This window comes from Melospiza georgiana, chromosome 7 (genome assembly GCF_028018845.1).
Source record: "Melospiza georgiana isolate bMelGeo1 chromosome 7, bMelGeo1.pri, whole genome shotgun sequence".
Taxonomy (NCBI): Eukaryota; Metazoa; Chordata; class Aves; order Passeriformes; family Passerellidae; genus Melospiza; species Melospiza georgiana.
Window position 1 is genome coordinate 32,922,697 of NC_080436.1, and position 25,293 is coordinate 32,947,989.

General features: G+C 38.3%; 1 protein-coding gene across 2 annotated transcripts in view; it reads right to left on the reverse strand.

Moving 5' to 3' along the window:
• Positions 1–1,187: 1,187 nt before the first annotated feature.
• DPP10 (dipeptidyl peptidase like 10) overlaps positions 1,188–25,293 on the reverse strand; it is a 436,882-nt gene continuing 412,776 nt past the window's right edge. For both annotated transcript variants that reach the window (XM_058028117.1, XM_058028116.1), the window contains exons 16-26: positions 24,907–25,028; positions 21,127–21,174; positions 18,962–19,060; positions 18,784–18,853; positions 12,325–12,519; positions 10,987–11,041; positions 7,346–7,445; positions 6,615–6,673; positions 6,454–6,526; positions 4,833–4,906; positions 1,188–3,457 (exon numbers count right to left, since the gene is read on the reverse strand). In XM_058028117.1, coding sequence (XP_057884100.1) covers positions 3,320–3,457; positions 4,833–4,906; positions 6,454–6,526; positions 6,615–6,673; positions 7,346–7,445; positions 10,987–11,041; positions 12,325–12,519; positions 18,784–18,853; positions 18,962–19,060; positions 21,127–21,174; positions 24,907–25,028 — 1,033 coding nt within the window. In that variant the 3' untranslated portion in view covers positions 1,188–3,319. The remainder of the gene's footprint in view (positions 3,458–4,832; positions 4,907–6,453; positions 6,527–6,614; positions 6,674–7,345; positions 7,446–10,986; positions 11,042–12,324; positions 12,520–18,783; positions 18,854–18,961; positions 19,061–21,126; positions 21,175–24,906; positions 25,029–25,293) is intronic.

Here is a 25,293-nt window from a genome sequence, read left to right on the forward strand (position 1 = left end):
AAAAAATAATCAGCCTTTCTTTGTACTCAACAATCTGGGGAAAGTATTCCAATTGACATGCAGTTATGCCTGGTTTTGTAATATAATTGAAATTTCAATATGACCTACAGGTTTCATAGATTTTGCAAGTTGTAGTAGCAGAAAAAGGAGCGAGGAAATCAAGAAGGTAAAGATAAGCTCTAGCAAGCAGTAAATGGATATGCTGATTCCCTAGCTTTCCATAAATAGGTCTATTCTAGTAAGTGTCATATTTTAAGGACAGTTGAATCAAACAGCAATTTTTCAGACCTAAAATGTCATCATGGTGTTTAACAGCAGGTAAGCTACAAAAAGTCTAAACTTGTGCTTTTTCAGTGCAATGTGTACTAACACTTGCTCTACTGTAGATCACCTGGAGTAATAAATGATTGCCATTAGTTATGATGTAGAATCTGATAGGTAACACTGTTCAGTGGTGCTGTTAAGTGGAAGGATTATTTCAACAGGTCAGCAAAAGTAAAGGTAAATTCTTCAGTCTAACTAGCAGAGCCTGCATCTGGCAAACACTTTTGCAATATCTGAGTTCAACTCATGCATAAAAATATCAGTAAAAGCAATTAATTTGTGTCTGATTCTCACCCTTGTGTACATAATTACATAAAAAATATCTGTATCTGTAGGACAGTGTGAGAAACCATGAGAACATTAAAAGCATACCACATTTCCACCCAGATTTCAGATAACACATTTTTTAAATGTACCAGTCTTGCCAAAGGCATTCCCACAGAAGGCCATGTCCTATGAGATGTTCAAAGTTGGAAAAGCCGGAGGTGTGATGTTGGGGTAGAATGAATTGGGAATGGGGACCTGAAACAGAGCTAGAGGGAAAGGAGGATCCAAAGATCTGAGATAACATTGCCTGAGCACTGCTGAGACACAAGCATTCCTTTTGCAGGAAGCTAACACAACCAAGTGTGACACAAGGCAAAGATAAGCACAGAGTGGCTGCTTTGCAGAGGAACAGCAACCAGCACATCTGGGGGGAACTGGCCTTTTCCCAAATCCTCCACACGCTGAGCCGAGGCTCAGCACACGCCCACAGCCTGTGTTTCCTTCATGTGCATTTGGCTCAAATTGGGCAAAACCACCTCAGTGAACTGAGCTGGATGAGTTAGGAGCACGTCTGGTTAGGAGAAGCATCAGTGTTGTCAGGTGAGCGTTTATTAAGTGACGGGTGTCATTTATAAAATCACAAAGCAGCAGTCCCAGCCAACAGAAGACTTGAAAACGACGCTCCTCCATAGAAAACAGGATTTGAAAAACCTTGTTTGAATTCTGCTCTTACTTTTCTGTTGTTGTTTTGTGTGATCTTACTGTAGTGCACGTTGTAGCCCCCATAAATTATACCCTACCTACACTATACATATGTACTCCATATGTCCTGTAAATGCCACAAAGCAAAGCCATACTTTGTGGCAACACTGGGACCCAAACAAGGTATCATTGCACATTAAAATTGTATTAAACTAATTGAAAAATAGTTGAACATTGCTAACAAAACGAGAGAATTACTAAACATTAAAAGACAAGAGACTTTTCAGTGTTCCATAAAACCACGCCTTTCAGACAAATTAATTATTTGCATCATAAAAAAAATCCTAACAGTGAAAGAAAATATTCCAGAAGGAAGTGATGAGTAAAAAAGCTTCAGGTGATTTTTCATTACATTAAAAACAATTCTCATTCTCATAAAATATGCAGAACTTTACATCTTAAATAGCATATTTACCTTGAAAAATTACTTTCATTTTACTCTTGCAAGAAATTAAACCTTAATTATATAGGAAAGTATTTGGAATATATCCAGAAATAAGAAAACTACAGCTATTCCCCTATAAGTGGCACAGCATCTGTCAGGAGTTTTCACATACCTTCAGGAAGATATCTCAAATGAAACCAACACTGTACTTGCTTTCCATGATCAGAGTTAATATTCTGCAGACCCAACCTGGCTGCCTTGTTTATTTCATAGTTTCAATTTCTATTGCTGTACTTCACCCTGGCAAATAAATGGATGCACGAGGGGCTCGCCCTCTGAATAAATAATAAAATCTAATCTGTCAGATCTTCCTTTGCCTTGAATGAAAAACATTTCATCCCTCTGTGATGCTGTGGGAGCTAAATCTTGTTGCAAGAGACTGAATGAGCAGCCTTGGAATAAGAACTAAAGGAGTGTTGGAGCTACGTCACCACCGTGATGAACATCAGAATTACATCTGAGAGCAGACGGGAGGAAAGGAAGATGCACTATACAAAATAAGTCCTCATTTGAGGAGTAAAGTATTACTCAATGGCATTATACATTGTTAATAAACTTTCTTTATCTGAAACTATAATTTAATATTTATGTATCTAATTTACATGTGACAAAGTAGCATATTCTAAAATTAGAGTGTAACCAGCAAACTATTAACTACTATAAACAATACCAAAACACAACTCAAACATATTTTAAGGAAACAATAGATACATTTTGGACGGGGGAATGATTTCAATTGCAGATATTGTTTTAAATACAGCTGTCAATTACATCTTGAAAAAGTTTCTTCAAGCTCAGAAAGAATTTCTGCTTAGGGATTCCTGGGTATATACATAAAGACCAAGAGCACACCACCAAAAAGACCCCTATTGGTTACTAATAGGTACAATAATAATTGTAAATGCTTAAATTGTGTGGGGGAAATAATTTTCAATAACCATGTTATATGATGCACTAGACAATATCCCCTTTGAGCAAAAACTAGAGAAAATACCGTGCCCTTTATTATCTCTGTGGTTTCTTATGTGTAATAGACAGCAGAAGAATTGCACTTATTGTAACATTACAGTGTTAGATTCCAGTTCACCTTTTAGAATATTAGTGGCCATAATACTTGTGATAGGTTGTGCCTTATGCAAAGATGAATAAAGATGTGCATTTAAATTAAAAAAAAAATAAACAAAAACAAAAAACAAGCAACCACTTACAGAACCAACAGTGAGGCTTAACATAACAAACATGCACTAACCCTACACTTATGCAAAACTAAGTTCTTCCAGGAAACTGTAACCAACAGTTGACCTTCCACAAAGGTAAAGGTTTTGTCCCTTGGTAATATGTTTGGACTTTGTAGTTGAATTCCAGTTTATTAGCTCATTGTCTGTAAATGTGCTGTTCCACTGTGGTATCCTTTAGCTGCCCTTGAGCTTCTGCAGAATCTGCAATCTTACAGTCACTTTTATTTAATGTTTTATTGAGCTGCAGAGTAAGTCCCCTTCAGTACTATACAAATAGGCTTCCTTATTCATCCTCTTCAGGCTCCTGTGGTAAAATTGGTGTCTCCTCCTTTAAACAAGCACTAAAAAACCCAAGGATTGTGCTGTAAAGGTGATATTTGCTTTTCTCAGAAGCAATGTTATGACCTTCATCCGGATAGATCTGGCAGAGGAGAAAGGAAAAAAAGTAAATAGTTTTTAAAGGCTTCTCAAATATTTAGGGCTCTAATTTTCTTTCTCTGATCTTCAACATGTTTTAGATGACAACAGGATGATAGCATTAGTTTTATGGCATCGAGGAAAGGTAATAAAACCCAAAGTAAGACTCATTCTCTTGGAATTTGAACTTACAACCACTGCAGTGGGATCTGCAGAAGTGAAAAAATTTATATTCTCAGCTATTGTGCTGACAACAGTTTACTTTAGCTAGCATTTTCAATAGTGCCTAGGCATCCAAATCCCATTAACATCCATGAGGATTAATTGCCTCATGCTTTTAAGGACTTCTCAGTATTTCAACTTCTAAGTGTTTGGCAAAAACCCTTTTTATTCATATCTTAACTATCTTCCTATCTGGTCCAAAGCCCATCTTCTCTCTCTCCTTGGGTGGATGTGGGCATTTTAATCTCTTAAAACAAATACCACTGGGAATTTCTCCCAAGTAAGGCTAAGCAAAGATTTGCAGGCTGGATGAAGAAATCCAGCCCACAAGATAAGAGACCTGAGGAGGCCTGAGGCAAAAAGCTTCAGCTGCCTCCTCCAATCCAGGTTATCACAAGGTTGCATGAGAACAGCTCAACAGGGCTCTTCTGGGAGAGCTCTGTCATTCCTGCTTCTTCCTCTCTCCTTCACAGGCCTTCACATCCCCTCAGCTGAAACCACATGGGTAGCAGGAACAGTTCTACATTTAAAGTCCTTTTTTCTTCCCTAAGTGGCACCAAGCCCCTTCCTGCCACCTCCTCCCTGACAGGAGCTCACACTCCAGTGCAAACTACAGGATCACCCTAAGGCCAGCAGGGTCAAGGTTTGCAATGGCCAACAAGCATCAGGAGTATTTAGGGACTGATTCAATCAAAGCCCTCTGGCAGCAGCATCCATGTGCTCCAGGTGTGTCCCATGCAAGCCCATGCCTTGACAGAGGCTCTGTTGTGCTCTTCCAAGAAATGCAAATGTTGAAAATAAGGGGAAATTACTCTCATGTGACCCAATACCATTTTTAGGTAAAAAGGAACCCCAAGTAGTGACATCTCCATGTTACAGAGTACCCATGGATTCCAGAGCACTTTGTATAATTCTAGGATAAACAGGTGGAAAAGAGAAAGATGAGTGAGAAAAAAAAGAGTCCAGGAGAACAAGATGATGATACAGCTCCTGATATCCACACAAACAGTGAGAAAAATGGGATTAAACTGAGTTCTAACTGCAAATTAAGGAAATACCACTGTGTTGTCGTAGAGAGGGTCCTTTGCAGTGAAGAAATAGCAACAGGAGGTTAAATGTTCAACTATGTTTATAGGAAAAGTCACAGGTGCACGTACCTGCATAGTGTAATTAGCCCCAGCTTTTATTAGACGCTTAATTAGTTCTGCTGAATGCTGGAAGTGAACTTTAGCTGCAAGAAAACATTTGATATTATTAGAAACAGCTACAGTAATGTGAAATACTTATCTGTTACACAGCTTCGGCTGAAAACATTTCCAGGCTCTGTAATTACTGGATCTGAAGCTGACTATTTCCAAGGCCAGCCCCACCAGCAACAGGGTGTTACAGCAGGAAGGAGCTGGAAGCCCCAGGGGAAGCCACACTTTTCATTTAGTGAGGACTCCTCTGTTTACCTTTGATTTACACATATTGTGATAGCTTAGAGATGTGTAAAACCATTCTGTTTGAACATCAGGCATCTTCTAATTGGCTTGAAAGAAAGCACACTGCATTTTCTATTGCTTGCACCTTGCACGGGGTCATTTACACCCCACTCTTTAGGTAATGGATTTTCTGGAACTCATCAGTAACCTGATCTTTGTGTGGCAAGGCCATGATTACCACGTCTAACCCTGCAGAGTTTAGGCTGCAAGTGTTCTGGGCAGTGTCACTGGATGTGATATTGAGCAGGGGCAGCAGACACCCACACTGCCAGGCAAGAGCACCATGCCCTGCTCAGACATCATCAAAGCCCCAGTTCCCTCCAGCTTGGTTCAGAGGGGCAGAAATTGCTGCTGCCTGTTGCAACCAGTAAAGCCTGAGCCCCTCATGCTCGCTCAGTCACCCAGTTTATTTTCAACCCTCCCTGCTGTGCTCTGGGGAGAAGCACTGGACAGGGTTTGCACCCCCCTGGTTGCACTTTGGATCAATAAAATGGGTTTGGCAAGTCAGGGATGATGGGCTGGCACTGTGCCAGCTGTGCATGGGCACTGTCACCTCAGCCCTCACCACTGAGAGGCACTTATCCCTCCAGACTGAGTAAGAAACCTTGTATTATCCCACATCCACCAGAAAATACTGGGGAAGAAGTAGGCATGTCAGTCTGTACAGAGCAGCTGTTTGCACCACTGTAATTTGTGCCTGCATCAAAGCTCATTCTTCACACATCAGTTAAGAAAGTTCAGAAGAATACACTGCAGTGAAATCTGCAATTACAAATTATCTCAATTCATACATCTTATGATTCCATCTGAAGTGCTAGAACTTACCCTGTTTTAATCTACTGCTAAAAGTATTGGTGCTACTAAAAGGTTCTGTGTAGCTTCAGAAGGTTTGCAAGTACCTTGTAATTACTTAGATGAAAAGATTAACTTCCCATTTGGTGATGTACTTCACCAGCTGTACTGATAGTTCTGCAGAATTTGTATGAATTTAAGACAACATTAAAAATGTATGTTGTTCTATTAATAATTCATGTAATACCTTTCACTAGCATCACAGTGGTCCACAAGATTTAAACAAATTAGAACATACAGCACCTAAAAGGTGCAAATCCTCAGCAAAAAAAAAGCTTCACCAGTTCAGAGTTGGAAGTGACAGTTGAAACAAAAGAAAAAAATCCTATCAGAGGGAAAAAGAAACTGCAAATGTACTTGCTAGGTGTGTGCCTCATCAGCCCTTCAACAACTGCCTATTAGAAGCTCTGACTCCAAATTAGCTGCATTTGTAAATACTTACCATCAGCTGTCCCATGAACTATTAGCAAATCCACTTCTTTTAAACCATGAAGATTGTGTAATACACTGGATGCCTAGTGAACAAACACACACAAAGCTGTATTTGGATTGCATTTTAAGAGTAAAATGGTCATTTTAAGTTACTTGTTTATGCTAACTCACCTGATAGGTAATTTCATCTTTTGATGGAATCCCAAGGTATCTTTCTGAAAAAGCTGATGCTGTAAAAATAAAAACAAAACAAAACAACAAATCTTGTTGAATTTCAAGTAATTTCTTTTTTAAAAATCATCATTTCAGAAGCTTTTTAAGCCATGAAGTCAAGATCTTCATTTAGAGACACAGAATGTACCATTTTGATGCACCATTTAAACTCACTTTTAAATAGTTAAAAAGAGAAAAAAAACCAACCAAAATTTAAAACAACACAAAAACCCAACCCCAAAAGAAAACACAAGCTAAACCCCAAAGAAAGCCTAACAAACCATTAAAGTAATCTGGTCTGGTTTTCTGTGTATCACAGTGCCCAAAACTTTACATACAGAACCAAATAACCTGTGATTGAATGACAACATGGCTGATATTGTAGGGAATTCACAGCTAACCTTAAAGGATTCATTCCTAATAAAAGATTTGATTCATGCTGATTTACATAAAGGATTCTTAAGAAATGAGGTAACTGCAAAATCAGTGCTTTCAATAATCCCAAGTGTGTTGTGGGTTTTGGTGAACTATCCCACTGTCAGCTTTACTTTCATTTAAAGAAGAGACCAAGACAGTGAGGTGAAATCTCACTGACATTGTTATCTGCCCTTAGTTAAAATAGAGCAGCTCCATGAATAAAAGCTATTTTGAATAAAGTTTCACCCAGGTTTAGGGCAGGGATTACTCACCATATAACTTCATATCTGTGATTGGTGCCACCACAGCTCCACACTTGAAGAGCCGCTCGCTGGATTTCAGGATCATTGACGTAATGTAGCCACCATACCCCTAACAATGGGATGGAAATTTTGCTTTATTTACTTCATTCTAGCAAAAATAAAGCTAAAGGCCATTGTGCTAATCCAGTGGTATATTTTTTATAGTTTAAGGGTGCATAAAGATCTCATTAACCTGGTCATGACTTTTAATCTATGCAGTTAATGAGTATTGAACATTTCTTCACCATCTCTGAAGTCTAACACATCTCCCCTGGAATAGCTGATACCAGAGAGTCACGAAACCTTTTTGAAACCTTTAATTTGAAACCACAGATTTCCTTGAAATGACACCGGCAATCCACTTCTGTACACCTGTAATCATTCTAGACTCACAGAAAATGGAATTCTGAATGTGGCACCTGGAATCAATGATTTACTCGTATATTACAGGCTCCTCAAATTTCTCTGCTTGCCATCTGTTTTCCCTTCATTGGTACTGAAAAATTGGTATTTCTTCAAGTATTTTGTTGTTTTTGTTGTTTTGTGTTTGGCACAACACATTTCAGGAAGACAAAATTATCCCATGACAGGGAAAATATAATGCAAAACACAAGCTGATCCAAAAAAAGATTATGCATCAAGTGCTTACAGTTTTCTCAGAGACTTTTACAAATGCTGCCTGTTTCTGTTCTTCATGTCTCAATATTTATTGAACAGATTATTTTTGTGGAAGAATGGCAATATTTGAAAACCCTTTAACCTTATTTAAGAAATATAAGTAAAGAGGTTTCTTGTACTCTGCAATCAGTCCATATTAAGAGATGGACATACTGAAGAAAATAATACCAAATAGGAGATGGATTTTCAAAGGAAACGTGTGGGGAACTGAGTTATTCCTTTCCCATACAAATTTCAGCCCAGAAGGCCAAGAGCCATCCAGATCTGTTCATGAGCAGGAGCAGATTTCACCTAAGACAGAATTTCTGAGTGGGCACCTCTAATTTGTATAATTCAAAGAGCTTAAAAGAATAGCAACTTTCCTCTGCCTCTGGGTTTTCTCTGCTTTTACTTTTGTTTAATATTCTGTTTGTGTCTTGCCCACTAGCTCCACAGCACAATTTTAATCCAAGGATAGGTATTGCCAGGTTATTTATTATTTATTCCATGTTTTCATTAAGACCTTGTTTAATTCTCCTGAGAGTTTCTTCCCTTTGTGCCTGTGTCCTTCCTTCCAGCCAGGCCTTCCAGGACTAAAAACACTACAGAGTGAGTTATTTATAAATTCTTAGAAGCATTTCACAGTGACATTGCTATTCCATATGCCCTGATGCAAGAACATGTGCTGCCTCACTCACCTGCTGGGTTTCTGGGGTTGCAGCCTAATTGCCACATTTTCAAGAAAGACATCGGCTGTAGAATTGCAACTTATTTTTAAACTCTCTTTCCACTTCCATGAATAAAACCACAAACTCCATGGAACCACACTTGGCTGATTAACAGCTCAGGCCCTTGGATCAGGCATCTCTTAAGCTGGCACCCCCCATAGAGATAAGCAAGGGGGCATTGGCAGATTGCCTGGAAATTTTACCCACTGTGACCTTCTGGACAGTCTTGTTACTCTTGTGCCTCATTGACATAACCAATTGTGACAGGAATTTTACTTCTGTATAGCTCTGAAACTTCTCAGAGAGCTTCCTGAAAGTGTACATGTCCAGTTTTATGAGATCAGCACTAAGCCATTCCAAACTCAACTTATCTTCAAGCAAAGTGCATATTCTGTTTCCATAAGTACAGAAAATTTAATGGAAAAAATTTTTTTCCCTATCACGTTCTTGTATGGGATATAAAAGAAATGAGTTTTAAAAAAGAGTTTTAATTGACTCTAAAACAAGCAGAGTGGAGGAAAAATACAATCAACCCTAAGAAGTTGTTAAATATATTTTATTGTTAATTATAAAACTGACTTTTAAATTTTATGGGTTTTTTTTCTTTTGACAGTAAAAAAAACAACTCTGAAAGGTTAACTTGGAAAGGGGAAATTTCCCTGAATTCAAAGCAGCGTTGAAAGCTTATTGAATTTCCCACTCTTCATTCCTCAACACGGCTTTCAGAAAATAAATGCAGGAACATGGCAATCAATAACATTTTGTGAAAGAAAAGAGAATTTGGGGTAGGTCTTGGCAGATATGTAAAGTCATGGTTACAGGCATGCTCTTCAGTAACTGTCTCGTCACATCACTCTTAGGAAAAAAGATACTGACGAATCTCTGGCAGAAAACAAGTGGGAATTTTCAAGTAGCAATGAAAAGAATTTCTGCAGGCAAAACCAAGCAATTCTGGCTGCTCAGGGATTTCATTCCAAAACCAGTATTTTCAATCAAAGGACTGAAAGAGGAAGAGGATATGGAGAAACGTTGATGCTTCTGTGCCTCTGTACTTTCATACACATTGGTAACAGGCATTAAAACCTGAATAGAAGTGTGTGCCACAATCACCTGGTGCATGAAATTGGCCCTGCTTGTACATCCTCAGCTGGAAAATCTCTGGCTGCTCCCTTACAACCCAAATACTGGTTTTGACCCATTCTTGCAGTGAGAGTTTCTTTCTTAGCTCAAGGAGTGCAGCAGGAGCTCAGATCTTTGAGGAAGGTCATGTTCATGTGAAATGTTAATAACAGTCACAAACATCAGCCAGTCCTCAAAATGCTACCACGCAGGAGGTAAATGTCAATCTCCTCATCCTGCATCCAGACAGGCTGAGACGTGCAGGTTAAATGACTTGCCTGAGGCTGTGCAGCAGCTCAGCAGCAGAGTGAGAACTAAGGCACTTCATGGAGAAACACACGCTGCTCTTAAAAGTGATGACTGGGGTGTACTTGATCAGGGTTTGCTACTGCTTTGAGCTCAAAGGCAGAAAGCAGCTTCATTTTTAATGAAAAAGCCAATTTAACAAATTTAAAAGGTTGCACATGCCGGTTCATGGCTGAAGCAGCAGTTGTGGGGTGTTTCTAATTGTTGCTTTTTAATAGATATCAGTAAAATGCTGTTTAATTTGCTACTAAAAGTCGAGCCTTTGCCTCGTTGTATCTCGTGCTAGGGGCAATGACACAAAGCTGATAAAAGGCAAGATTTCTCACTGGTGCAACAAGGAGCTTGCTGACAGTACCACAGGGTAGGTGCTCAGCTGAGCTCAAGGGTCAGTAAAACATTCAGATATAAAACCTGTATTTTATAGGACAACATTGTCAATTTAACTGCAGCCCAAACATAAAACTGTAACAAACAAGCTTTCACAAAACCCAAGTCCCTATTAAAAACTTCTAAAGAAAGCAGAAAGCAGAATTTTTAACAAATACCTTCCCTTTCAGATTCTGAAATGCAAATAGTGTTATTTGCATTTCAATAAAACTGATTTTATTGACTTAAATACCTGTTCTGAGAAAAAAATACTGTACAGAACAGACAGTAAATTATGGATGGCTTTTTTCTCCTGTTTTAATAACTAAAATTTTCTTTGGAAAATACATTAATATATTTGTTTATGAACTGACAGCAGTTTATGAACTTTCTTAAATAATCATGGTGAAATAGCCTGCTATTTTTGCACATTACCTTTCCAAATATACCCAGTCTCTTAGGATCAATGAAGGGCTGTTTCAGAAGTGATCTGAAAGGAAAAAAAGTTTCTTTTTACTTTTGTCAAAGTAAAATGGTGGGTTTTACTTTCTAAATTTATGATGTAAATAACATTATCTGTGCATTAAGGAATTGCTACACATGAAGATCATATCAAAGAAGAAATTACATCCATACAAGTGGTACTGCACTGCGAAATGCGATTTGCTTCCTAATTCCTTTTTCATAAGGCAAACAGTTGGTGTTTGGCCAATCTCACCTAATTTAGATCTCTGATTTTAAGCATCTTGTCTAAATTATCCATTTACATCTGCTTTTCAGTTAATGGAGAGAAGAGAGATACCCTTTAGCATTCCTACACATGTTGGAAACTTCTCTCATTCTGGGGAGGGTCAATCCTCAGAAATGCCAGGATTTTCCACTGACTAGAGCTTAAATGACTGGCTTTGACCAGGTGCCTAGCACCAGCTAAAGGAAGGTAAGATGAATGGAACTTCTTGAATCTAGATAATTATACAAATAGTTAATTCTCTCATTAAATCTATTAATCATCTGTGGTGAATTTCATACAGAAAAGACAGAATAACCTGAGGGGAAATATCAGACACAGATGCTTATTCATGGAATGGGTGAAGCACTGACCCCTTTCAAAAGAAGAAAAAATATCTGGCTTAAAATCTGTCTTTCCCTGGGAAAACCCAGGAAAAATCCATCCAGACCTTGATATGAGCCATTTTGACACGTGCACCCTGAGTAAGGAGTGTTTTCCAAGCTATGCATGACTACTCCACAGACAGAAATTACTCTTTTCTGCAGCTGGTAGAATCATATCAGTCTAAGAATGATAATGCAAATGAGAAATAACAGGCATTTGCCAAAATGCTCTCATTTCTACCACAGAGTTCTGGAGTAATTGCACAAAGCAAATGGAGTTCTAGTGGTCTAAATTAGAGCAATATTTTCTGGTATAGACCTAAAATATTGTAACACAAATGTATTTACATGTTAATGTGGACAGCAAGAAATTTACCTACGGAATATAGACAAATATGAATTAGCTCAGGTGGCATATTTGGATTGCACAGAGCAGTACAGCTCTATCAAAGAAAGCACCAACTCAAAGAAAACCCAAAACCACCTCTTTAATCCTTCCATTATAAAGAGCAAGTAAAAATCAAAGTTTCAAAATTTGCAACAGCATTAAAAAACAAACATGAACAATGCAGATAAAACATTCTGGGCAGTTTTAGTCCAAGAGCTCATTCATCCAGGTGGAGGCAGGGTGAAAGACAAGAAGAGTTTGCACATACGTACTCTACAGCTGCTATTTGGTCCTTCACTTCCACTGATCCTAAGCACCGATGGACCTCCTGTAGGATCTTGAGGCCTTGAAATCCACTCCCTCTGCCATCAAATCGAGCTACGATGACATTATCAGAGTTGACAAGCACTGAGTCCCAGTCAATGTGAAACTTATCTGTAACCAACTGGCTGCCTGGAGCTTCATCACTGCAAATACCAACACACCAGACACAAACGAAGACTATTGACAATGTGATGCACTGTGCCGAGCTCTGATATTTTATTTAGCCTGCGTGGCAGAGTTCAGTTGGTTATGCAACCCTGCTGAGCTACTGTCACTTCCATCAATACCATCCCATTAGGGCTGCAAGCCCTGCAGCAACAGAATTTCTTTAACTTTATAACCATTGTGCTGCGGTGCTGCCAGTACCTGAATGCACTTTGCTGAAGGACACAGAAAATTAAAGCAGGTAGTGCTGCTTATAATAAAGTGAAGGAAAAATCCCCAAACAATATCACTAATGGCTAGCTCAGTTCTGGGAAGGCTCATGCAGAATTTGTAAAGTCTCACTGAACACAGAATGAGGTAAATTCATTCAGCACCCTGATTACCATTTTGTAGGATATACAATATTATTAAGAAGGATGTCACCTGAGAAAACAAAAATAATTGCATTATTGTATTCTTGAATAGTTTTTTTGAAATACGGTACAAAGAAGACTGAAGCATACACTGGAGAAAATTCTATTTTCTCCATCAAAATTCATATGAAGAAATGGATGCAGGCAGGAGTGATAAGTCTATTTTATGACAAAAAAAAAGGTGGTTTACAGCACAAAAGGTGAAATAGAATGGGAGAATGCAGTTTCTAGAAGAACAACAAGATTTTCCATTGAAGCCAAATACACTATTTTCCTTACAAAGAAAGTAAAATGTCAGTTTTAAAAGGGAAGTTTGTCATTATTTTCCCCCAAGATAAACACAGAATAAAAGAACAGGCTACCATGAAGTTGTACAAAATGCAAAATAGTTCTATGCAGGCTGCATCTGCCAGTGGAATGCAAATTAAAATGTAAAAGTGTCTGTGCTGGCTGTATGGAAATTAAATTGGATGGTCTGTGGGAATATCCTGTCTAAGGTGAAAGAAAGATGAAGACAGAAATTATTATTTTGCCAAATAGACTTATGTAAACCCTGGGGAGGAAAGAGAGATAAAATATCCTCCAATAAGTCCTGTCTTATAAATACAATAATGTGCTGATTCAGTATCTGGCTTGGGCTGTGGATAACACAGATCACCTTCAAGGTAATCACTCAGTTAATTAACAAGCATATGATGAGTGTGTGTGTTCTCAAGTTCAGTCAGACCTATTTATTGAGTTGCTATCTTATGTACTGAAATCAGGATTACTTGGTAGCAGACTCAGCCACAATATGTTATGCTTGATTTACCATTATCTTGCACATCAGGTTTATACTTGGCTTTATAAAAAGAAAGGGCTATTTTTTTTTTTGTGTTCTTAACCAATTCAGTTATGATTATACTAATTACTGACATTGTGAAGCAATGAGTGTGGAAATACTGTCAAGTGAGCTCTGCAGAAAAGTATATACTCAGGAAGTATATAGTCATTATTATTTGCAATAAGGAGCAGAACAATGCTCCCATATCTGCTCATTGCACAGAGCAAGGTTTTCAGAAGCACTACACATTGGCACAGATGTTTTCACAATTTATCATTACTTCCAATGTAAGTATTTATCATTATTTCCAATGAGCCTCAGACCGGTTACAATCATTTGTAAGTTATTCCAGCTTTCCACAATAATACATAGAAATATCCATGTTTGACTAGGTAACTTTCCAACAGATTAACATATTGCACTCAACTCAATGAAAACATTGTGAGTCAGCCTGCTTTCCTCCCTTTAAATATGAGAACAAAACTAACACAGTGATCACATTTGATTTATACATGTTCTGTATCTAGGTTATATATACATCTGATGGATATAGATATCTATGTTATATTTCTAGACACTTAGGAATAGGGGAAGCACCATTACACTTATAAGCCCTTCTCTAAGCCAGAAACTGCTTAAAACCAAAAAAGTATTTTAAATCAAAGTGAATTCCTCCAATAAAAAAGGAACAACAAACAGAACCTCAGCAAGTCTCTCAGTGGGTGAGAACTGACAGTGTTGGTTTCTTAAGCTCCTTTTGGAGGTCATAGCTGGGCTACTTTTGGGCTCAGAGTTTAAACACTATACATTGTCCAGCCCTGCATGATGGATTGTTTGATGTATTGCTTTAGGAAGCAAATTCCCAGTGCCTAGTATATTTTTAAGAATGTCCATATAAATAGTCTGTGATAAGCATTTAAAGTTATTTCCATTGAACAACTATTAGCAACAAAAGGTCTCTTTACTCTTCAGCTGCCACTGCAAAATGATACTGAGCATCTGAAGTGTTTGTCCTCCACAGAGAGACAGCAGGCATATATTTCCCAACATTTGCATTATGCCTGTCTATATTTCTTATAGTCTTTTAATGGCTTGTTTGCAAAGCTGCACAAAAGATTCACTTTCCAACCCTAATGCCTAATCTTGCTATCCTGAGAGTGCATTCACTGGGGGCATAAACACGTTTGACTCTTTGTGAAAGGCCCAAAGCATTCATCAGTTCAAATCCAGGTAAACCAACTCCTACTTATGACCAAAATATAAAAAAATAAGTAAACAAATAAAACCCCCTCAAATACCAGGACAATATTTTCATTGATTCAGTTTTACAATATCAATTTACATATTGGGCAACTTTAAATGGCATTAAATTGTGATATTTAAGATACATTATCTACACATTTGAAGGAATGAGGTTAAATATGATCAAGGCAAAATAAAGAATGATTATCAGCTCTGATTTTATTACCCAGATTAAATGCCAGAGTCTTTACTTAATCATTTCCTGTGTGTTACCAAGAAGTGTATCTTCCAACTTTTTTAATGAGTAAGGTGAACCATAATGAGGAAATCAAGGATTTGAAATTTAAACTTTGATCTTAATTATATAGAAAAGAGAGGGTAATCACTTTTTCAGGCAATTACCATGCAGCTCTCTAATATATAGTTACACTGTGTTACACTGATGTATTACATCAGAAGGAAACTGAGTGTGAAACATTATCAGTGGTTTAAGAGAACAAATGGAAGAAAGTGTTTTAATCTATTTAACATTTTATGGGCTACTCATCACAGTTCTAGAAAGAAAAAGAGTGCCAGACAACATAGCTGGTTTCTACATGAGATCTGTTAGACAGCCCAGCCATCCAGATGGACATAAATTTTACCACAGCAATACAATAACCTACTATTTGAATACTGCAGCTTGCTTTGCAGATGCTAATGGATGAATGTTCATGCAATCTTTATCCTGAGGGTTACAGCAAAATCAGGTCCTGGTCCTTAAGCTGAGTTTAAGGATGTCTACATGGAACTGTACTCAGTTCACACCCAGGTTTCACACCAGGAGCAGATTCCTTTGGTACAAGCTTCCTTCTAGGATTCAGCCTTAACACTCAGGCATCTGGGGGGCATGTGCTGGAAGTTCAAACATACCTGCAGACATCCCTGCATGAACACTTAAACATTTTCATAGTCATGCACCTTTGAAATAGCTACTAGCTTTCAGTGATTTGAAAAAAAACAACCCCGAGTAACAGATCACATCAAACATCACCCCATAATAAAATCACTCATCACCTTCCTCCCTCTTTTCTCTTTTTCCTCTTAAAAGTGCAGTGTTACTGAGATGGGAAAGCAAACACCTCTTCTCTGCTAATACTCCACTTTTCTGTTCTTGTATCTTCTGGATTTCTATTTCTAAGTGCATGTTCCCTGGATCAAGATGTTTCACATAATCTCCTTTCCAAAAAGTGGACATACAATTAAACCAACATTCTTACCAAGGACATTGATAAACACTCATTTTCAAAGGTTTTTCTCTCAATAGCTGGAATATAATGATAATCATACCATGGCTGAGAATGGAAGAAGGAAAGCAGGGGCAGCTGAACAGTGCAAAAGACAGCACTTGTTATCAGCCCCCAGCTCTCATCTAACACTGGTGGCAGTAGGAACAGGGTGTTTCTCCATCAGCCCCAACAGTACCACTCTGGGACTCAGGAAAGTCAAATATCTGGGAAATTATATTATCTATACAACTAATCAATGTTCCCTATAAAAGCTACATGCTCTCTTTGGACCTAAATACTTTCCTCTTTTTTTCTGTAAGTAGTACTTCTGATCATGAAATAAACTTTAGGATGTCAATTTGGAGCTGTGTAGGTCAAGAAATTACCCCCTACACACCCACAGATATCCAACAGTTCTTTCTCAGGAGCTAGACAGAATTTATTAGGCTCAAATAATCATCCCACAAGGGAACTTCCCATAACTTCAGTGACAGTTTGCAGTTTTATATTTCATTTGGGGACCTCTTTAATAGAAAAAGGGATTGCTGGCAACCTTAGCTTTAAGTCTGTAAAAAGCTGCTGAAGAAATACAGCTTAATGTAACTTCTTTTTCTTCTAGGGAAAAGGAGGACACAAAGCATGCTACAGTGCATGAGCCAGGACAGATTTAAAATTTTCAGTTTCATGCTTTCACTAGTGTACAGGGTTTTCTAAAAATAACCCCTGCTAAAGTTAACCTTGAGAATTCAGTATTGCAAAGAATCTGACCGAAAAGACACAAAGTCTCCATACAATAAATGTAAATACAACAATTTGTATTCATAAATTGATGACTTTCTTTTTTACCTCACATGCCTATCATAAAAAACCCCAAAACAATTATAAAATATAACCATACATCATGACTTGGCCACATTATTTGCTCACTGGGTACCAACAACTTTGGTAAGTTTAAATTCAGAGCCTGACTCAATACTCACTTCTTTCAACTCTTGATTTCGAAAAACAATTCAAAATAATATTTTCTTTAGCTTGTGATTTCCTGGCCTTGGACTTGTCAGGTTTCTGATCTTTCCCTTCTGTCTTCTCCGGGTTCTACATGAGTTTATAACCCCATATTTTCCCACAGCTGTATATGGCAGATTATGCATTTTTCTGGGATACTTGAAAAGGGAAGCGTTCACTGCTTACACCTTCGTGTTTCCCTGCTCTCAGGAACAGGAATAAGCACAAGTCCCTGCAGTGCTGCTGGGGTCAACTCATAGAGTCAGTTTGCCTTTGGCACTCGTATAAGAGCTGCTTAAAATATAATCATGCCTCCAAGATCATGCTGCAAAGATGAAATAAAATCCATGTGTCCTATTTCTCCACAAGGGAAGAAAAATCTGTTCATGAGCCAATTAAAGGAGAGAGCTTCCACAACTGCAGATAATTACAACTGAAAATTCTGAGTTCTAAAACACAAACTGGGCTTAGAAATAAGCAGGTTTGTGCCTTTCTGTCCTGTTATCTGATCTGAGCGGGGGAATTTGGGATCATTCAGCAGCTCAGGTCTGTAAACACCTCACATCCAACAATGAGGATTTGTGCTGTCGCTGAGGGGAGATCTGCTCCAGGTGACACAGCTCAGTAACGTGGCATTTTCATCAACTTAGCAACACACATCTACATTTTACTGAAATTCACATCAATTTTTTCCAGCTGGGACTGGAAGGAGCTCTGTAGGTCCAGGAAAGCTCTCTCCACCCATGCTCATGCTGAGTTTAGGTGGAGACAGGAGTGATGCCCTGAGCTGGCCACACTTTCCCAGGTAGGCTCCAGGCACTCTCATGACTGTTCTTTTCCTCTGCTACACATGTACACACACATAACCTAAAGGCTGACTCTCCCTGCAAGAACACACACTCCATCTCCTTTTAAAGGAACAGCATGGGTTTCCAGGGAATACCATTCTCCTCCCATGCAGCTTTTCTACAAAAATCCACAGACTTTGGATCATGCCTATCATGCCTTCAACCGCTGAAGATCAAAAGTAACTTTTATTTCATTCTGGAGTTCCTAAAAGCAGTTTTGCTTTATGCATCTCAACTGAGCCCCTTCTGGAAGGTCTACTCATTTCTCTCAGGGATAAAATAGAGCACATGCTCTGAGGGAGATGGTCTGTGGGCAGGATCAGTAAGAGTCCAGGAATCACTGCAGGACTTCCCAAAGCTACACCATCAGAAACACCAGTGCCTCCCAAACATGAAAGCACAGCAAAGCACAGTCAGGTTTGACTAGCACAAAAAAACCCCAGGCATCTCTACCAGACAGCACCTGTCACAAAATCTTCCCAAGATCAAGCCTTTTGATTTCTCAACTCAAATCCATGAGATTTTTTTTTCCTACAAAAGGTAAAAACCAAAGAAACAAAAAAAACCCACCCTAATTTCAGATCTAAATATTTTCTACAAAACACTTTTTTATTATTTTGAGTGATTCCAAGCAGATACTTACATTATTAATAGAAGGGCATACTGGTTTCGATCCGTGAAATCTTTTGGCAGTGACAACTGTAAAGGGAATTCTTTTAAGAAAAGAGCAAAACATTAAAGGCTGGTAGTTACACAGATGAAAAACAGTAACATTGAAACAAAGCTTTTGGCTTGCTAAAATAACATTTTGCCAGATTTACCGTAATCCTCAATGTGAAGCATTTTGATTTCAGTCTTGTAATTCTTTTTCTTAAGAGCAACTTCTTTCAACACAGGGTTATTTTCCAAAATATAAAACTCTAGAAAACAGAAAGAAAAACCATGTTGAAAGGCATGGAGAATCATCACACCAGAGATACACCAAGATTCAAAATAATTTTACAAAAAGGAAAAATGTGCAATGATCTTGCAAATTAATCTTGCAATTATTCTTGTAAATTAATTCCTTCTGTAAATACTTTTTTTATAATGCAGCCACTTTTCAATTCAAAAAGTTGCACATCCAGTTCATTTTTCTGGCTTTGGAGGGCTTTGTTTTCATTATGCAGAACCAAGGAAATTCCTGATGGCCAACATGAACATCAGCATCTTTGACAAATCCTAAGCTGCTCTTCTGGGCAACATCCAAAGCCTCATGCAGGCATCTTCTTCCTCAATATTACCTATTCCAATGCAATATTTAGCCAGCACAGCTAAATGTGGTCACTGTATGCCCTTATTTGTCTTCTGCACTCCAGCCAAGAGCAAGATCATCAGCTTGGTTTAAAGCTGCAGACTAATTAGTTGCAACCCTTTTACACATGAAAGAATGGCTAATTTGTTGTGTTTTTTGTTGGCTTTTTTTTTTTTTTATTCAAATTACCGATCTTGCTTCCAAAATTTAGATTTTTTAAATTAAATAATAAACTCTTCACTTAGGGCCAAAACAGATAATCTGAGGAGAATGCTTGTTCTGGGCAGTCAACCAAAATGGTATAATTATAGTCTGAGGATAGAATAATTGAAATAATCCTTAATCATTCCTTTATGAATTGAAGAGGATAATCTCATCTTGCACTGACACACTAATGGTAAATTATCTCTCTTATTATTTGGCTTTTTGTTGTTACAACAAACAATGTCCCTCTATCCTGACTTGCTTTATTTTACTCTAAGGTGCTGCACATAAATCTCAATTTCAGTAATTCACACTCCATAGTACTTTAGACGCAGGTAATAAAGAGCAAAAGCCTGCCTACACAGAAATGAGGAGCTCCACAGAAGTCTAAAACACATTTATTTGAGCAATAGCTCCCCTTTACTGAGCTGGATAAAACTCCCTGCCCTGGGTGAGCTGTGGAACTGGGCTTTGCAAACAAAAACAATGGCATTAAAAAAAAAAAAGGAAAAAAGAAAAAAAACCCCGAAAACTAAAGTGCAGATATTAATTAACACTTCATAGCATGGCACTGTTAATTAGGATGGTACTTCAACATGCAAGGTTAGCTCCACTGAACAGTGACTGGCCCAGGACAAAGGGGATGAACTGAACACAGGTTCAGTTCAGGATTCCTGGATTCTGGGAAAAATCCTGAGGATAATCCAGTTATTGAAATGAGGATTTGTAAGAGTTGGTTTAGTGCTTTTGAGTGAAAATTTTTCCCTCATTCCTGTAATCCATACTTCCATGCTAGTGGAGTCACAGTGGAGCTGCAGGTGGCAGAGTTGTTACCTCTGCTTCACCACCAGGAAAATTCAACTGCTGAAGGACAGTCTTCCACTAAAAAGCACCTCAGCAGCCAAGAAACAGTAAATATTGGCATCAATATGCAAGAAAATAATGAGTAAACTTTGACAAATAGAGGTATAGAGTACCCTCCTAAAAAGCTTTTATTATTGGATTTGTCTTCATTGAAAATGTCAGTGGAGTTGTTCTGGTTTGAGAAATAGAAGGACTAAACACCAAATGGAGGTCAGCTCTTATGATCAATCATCCTAGGATTGCACCTGACATCAACATAATTGGATTGCAACTTTAAAAACACCTCTAAAAACACAGAAGGTGTGCTGCAATGGCAGCCTGATCTACATAGGAAGTGACAGGGATGAAGACCAACCTGCCATCTCATTTACTCAAGTGTAAACAGAAGATGAGTCACATGCATTTAATCCAAAAGATATCTAAAAATCTGAAAAAGTTTTAGGATTCACTGCTTTCCTTACCATTTGCTGATGTGGATGTTGCTTAAAAGGTAATTAGTAGCACTTTATATAAATTAGTTTTCATGTACTTGCATGACATTTTCATTTGCTTTGTCTCCCTTCTCCCACACTCCCCAATGAAATTAGTGATGATAAGAAAACTTATTTCATAAGGTATACTCACTTTCAGTATTACTTGTCCTGTGCACACTTACAACTGGAACACCTGGTCCTGTTTTGAGGAGAGAAGAAAAACAGAGGAAGGGTGAGGTAGTTCAGTGACAAAGAATGGGAGCACCAGTTACCACACAAGACAGGATCCTGGAAGCTCCAGACACACAATTCCCTTCAAGCACAGCAGAAACTCCACTGGTACCTCTTGGAAATGACACAGGCTGGGCTACAGTTCCAACAAAGTGTGAAACAGACACTGCCTTCTGCCTGCTCAGCAGCCCAGACCCTGCACCCAGAATGAGCATTCCTTTTTTTTTCTTTAATAATCTCCACGTTTTGGTTTTAAGTCATGACTAAAAAAAAAAATGGATGCACTTAATGGCACTGTTTAAAATATAGCAGTTTGACAGGTTGACTGGGAAATTAATTAATGATAATATCCACTTATTTAATCTATGAAAAAACTATAGATGTGTTGAAAAATATATTCATATTATTATCATTTTAAGAAGCTCCCTTGCTATGCCAACTCTACAAAACCAACAGCATCACAGTTAAATCTAGGCGTGATGTAGTCTAATCCTATTTCACGTACTTTATTTTCACTGCACCACTAAGAAACTAAAAACAAGGAATAATTCTTCATGCCAACAGCTACAAGGTGGCATGTGAAACTGGCATGACCAAGCATTCAGCATACTCAGAAGTGGCTCAGTCTGCTGCCCCTGCTCTGAAGATCCCCACCAGTGCAAACCTGCAAAGAAAATCTTTGGTACCCATCCCCAACATGGAATTTACACATCAGAAGCTCTGTGTTACTTCAGTGCTTAAATTACCAGCATTCAGTCACTATTGGGTGATGAAGAACAATACAGAAAAGCTGAAATCCCTGAGGACCCCATGGCAGATGAAGGCATGGACCCTTTGAAATGAGGAGTTACAACTCTCTTTTTGAGAAAAAAAAAAAAAAAAACCAAAACAATTCCCTTTGAGAGTGAAGAGACAGAGCTTAATTTATGTGTTTTGAGAGGTTGTCTCTCTCAATTAATTATGGCATGAGCCTAGGGAAATGTAAATACCTGAAATAAATAGCATGATGACATTCCCAGCCTTCACTGAAGATTTTTATCAGTTTCATTCTCTCCCTCAAGGGGGACAATTGACAAAAATCTTACAGGTAGATGGTTGACAAATCACAGCTTTCTGCCATACCTCTCTAAGAAAATAATTTCATAAGATGTCTCTTTTGCTTTGGTTTGTTTTTATTTCCAGCTCTTTTTACTTCTGAATTTGTCATTTTGCTTTCAATTCTTATTTGAGAAACACCATTTCTGAGCAGGGAAGCACCAGCATTTTCCAACCTATCTCTATTTGTCATGCTAAAAGATGGAAGGATGATGACATTTTGAAAAAAGGGAGATTGCAGTAGATTAAAATGCTGATCAGAGGAAAAAAAGAGACAAATTTGTGTCAGAGGCATTGTGTTACAGTGCATCAGAACAAAGCACAACACTTGGATTTCCCATTGACCTCCTATCAGAACCTCAAACCCACAGCTTATTTCCAGCTGTATAAAAGGGGAGAAACAACCACTCCCTTTCTAAACTATCTTATTTGAGTGGAGAGAAAAATATCTTGCTAGTGTTTGTGAAGTGCCAAAGGAAAAATCCCCAAGCAGTGTGGAAAGTAAGTGCAAAGGATGTGCTTGCCAAAACTGAGAGGCTCAGGACTCAGTCCTCCACCTACCAGGCAAGAAATAACTCCTCACTCAGGAGAGTCTCTGGAGATGGATACAGCAGGTAAAATGAGAGATCTCCTGGCTGAGGGAAACTAAGAAGGAAAAACAATCCTAATAAAGGTGCTTGTGGGTGAACAGGAGGTTGAAGAATTGCAACTTATACAGATAGAACCAGTCCAAAGTCCCCCAAGGGTTTTTCTGGGCAAATTGCTTTTGTTACAATTGGGTGAAGGCTTTTTGCTGTGGGAAAATGAGTGTGAATGCACACAGCAGAAATGCCATTTGTCTCCTCAAAGCAGTTTGCTCAAACTCCCACAAGCAGAAGAGTTTTGATGCCACTTCTATGGTGACCTTGCCACCAGTGTTGACATTGCCAAATGTCCAACCCAGGGCCCTGGCACACCACAGGGGCCACATTCTGCTGTACCTGCCAAGCTCTGAGGAAACACAGCAGAAGACCCTGAACAACTCCCAGCCAGCATTCACTCTACATTAATATTAGAGGCAGAATAAATTAATGACAGAGGTTTAGCATCCCTGCCCAACATCTACTGCAACTCAGTGGAGTGTAGGTTTAATCCTGGGAGGATGATCTACAGCCTTCCCAGCTCAACCAGAGAACTGCCAAAGTCACTGAAAGTCGTGAGCTTGTGAGTAATCACATGCACAACCTCCTACTGGCATCCACATTTTTATACCAAAGAAGCACATTAAAAATTACAGGCTGAATATATTTTGCTAAAATAGTAACAAGATGCTTTTGGACCCTGGCACATTGCTGATTCAGGGCAAAAATCTTTTCCCAATTTACCAACCCTCTCTTCTGCAAGAATCTGAGATCTACCCCATAGGGATTATGTCAAGCACAAGGGAAAACTCTGCTTAAAGAATGAGGAGCTCATTACTCAGAGAAGGACCTCAAGATTAGCTCCATCATTTCTGCTGCAGATTTAACCATTTATAAATCATACAGTTCGTTCATTCTTCTTCTAATCAGCTGTACTATAGGTGCATTTCCACAAAAAAAAAAACAACCCAAACCAACAAAACTGAAAACAAACCCCTTATTTTAGCCAATATATATTCATAGTTTCCTTGTTTGGATACATTCAATGCTCAAGTCAGCAGGTATTTTATTTTTGTGTGGGGAAAAATAGTAGAGTTGTAAAAGAAATAGAGAAAAAGCATGAATGTAAAATGAGCTATTTATATGTATTTCAGATGAACTGTCATCTGCTCTTTGCACTCTGATCCTAGCTATTAAAAAATGCTGGGGGATAGTGTCTGTAAAATTTTTCAAGTTTCAAGGACAACAGGTCTAACTATGTACTTTATTATGCATTGGCTCATGCTTTTCTGAACCTTTTTTATCATTTATATATCAGTGCTAATTTCCTACGTGTAGGTTATAACTTTCTCTGTGTGGAATGGTTTTAATTTTTTTTGTTCATACAGAAATTCTGAAGCCAGCTGGTGCCATGTAGTGCTACTGGAATGCAGACAACAGTAAAACACTGTGAGTTATTTATTACAATTGCACTGATAAAGAGGATCTGTCCCTAGGGATTAAACCACAGCTGTTTTTTGGTAGATACACCCATACACATAATTATGATGGTGTACAGAAACACTGCACATACATGTGTACAAACACTGCTAGAGAACACAGGCTCCCATTTTTTAACTAGATATAGTCACACAAGACCAATCCCAATATATAAAATAATAAACTGTTACAAGCCACAGTACCATCACCAAAATCCTGAATTTTTTGGTGAAGGATTTCTATTTAGGGTCAATGTAAGCTGATGTCCTTTATTTGGACAGCGGGGTCAGGATTGGAGCAGCTTTCTGACATCACTCATAATTTAGCAGAACATCTTTAATTTAATCATTTCACAGAACATCTTTACTTGCAGTCTTAGAATGAGCTCTGTACAGAACTTTGAGTAATCCACTGCTGACCTCAATGTTAGAGTCCAGCCTAATGCCCTTCCCAAGGAATACATTAATTCAGAAGCCAGCAGCATTGCACCCCGTGCATTTGCTCACCTTTACAGTGCAGGAGAAAATGCCTGTTCATGGGGCTGAACTTGGCACTGAAGTAGGTGCACTGCTCCTTCTGGAAGTCACACGAGAGACACTGACGGTTCAGTGACCCCACTGTTGATACACTGGGGGAAGAAAATGATCAGAAGCATTTTACATTGGAATAAAATACAACAAAGTAACCTTGGCTGTGTAGACAGGATACAAAAGCTGCCCAAAGCACCACTGGCACTGCAATAACTCACAGCATTTGTAGGAAATCATAAAAACCTCACAAGCCTCAGGTTTAAGCACTGAAAATAAGGTGATTTTCCCCCACACTTTAAATAACATGATTAAAACCTATAAATATTTTTATTTAGTAAAACACAGTCATATTAAATGCTTGTA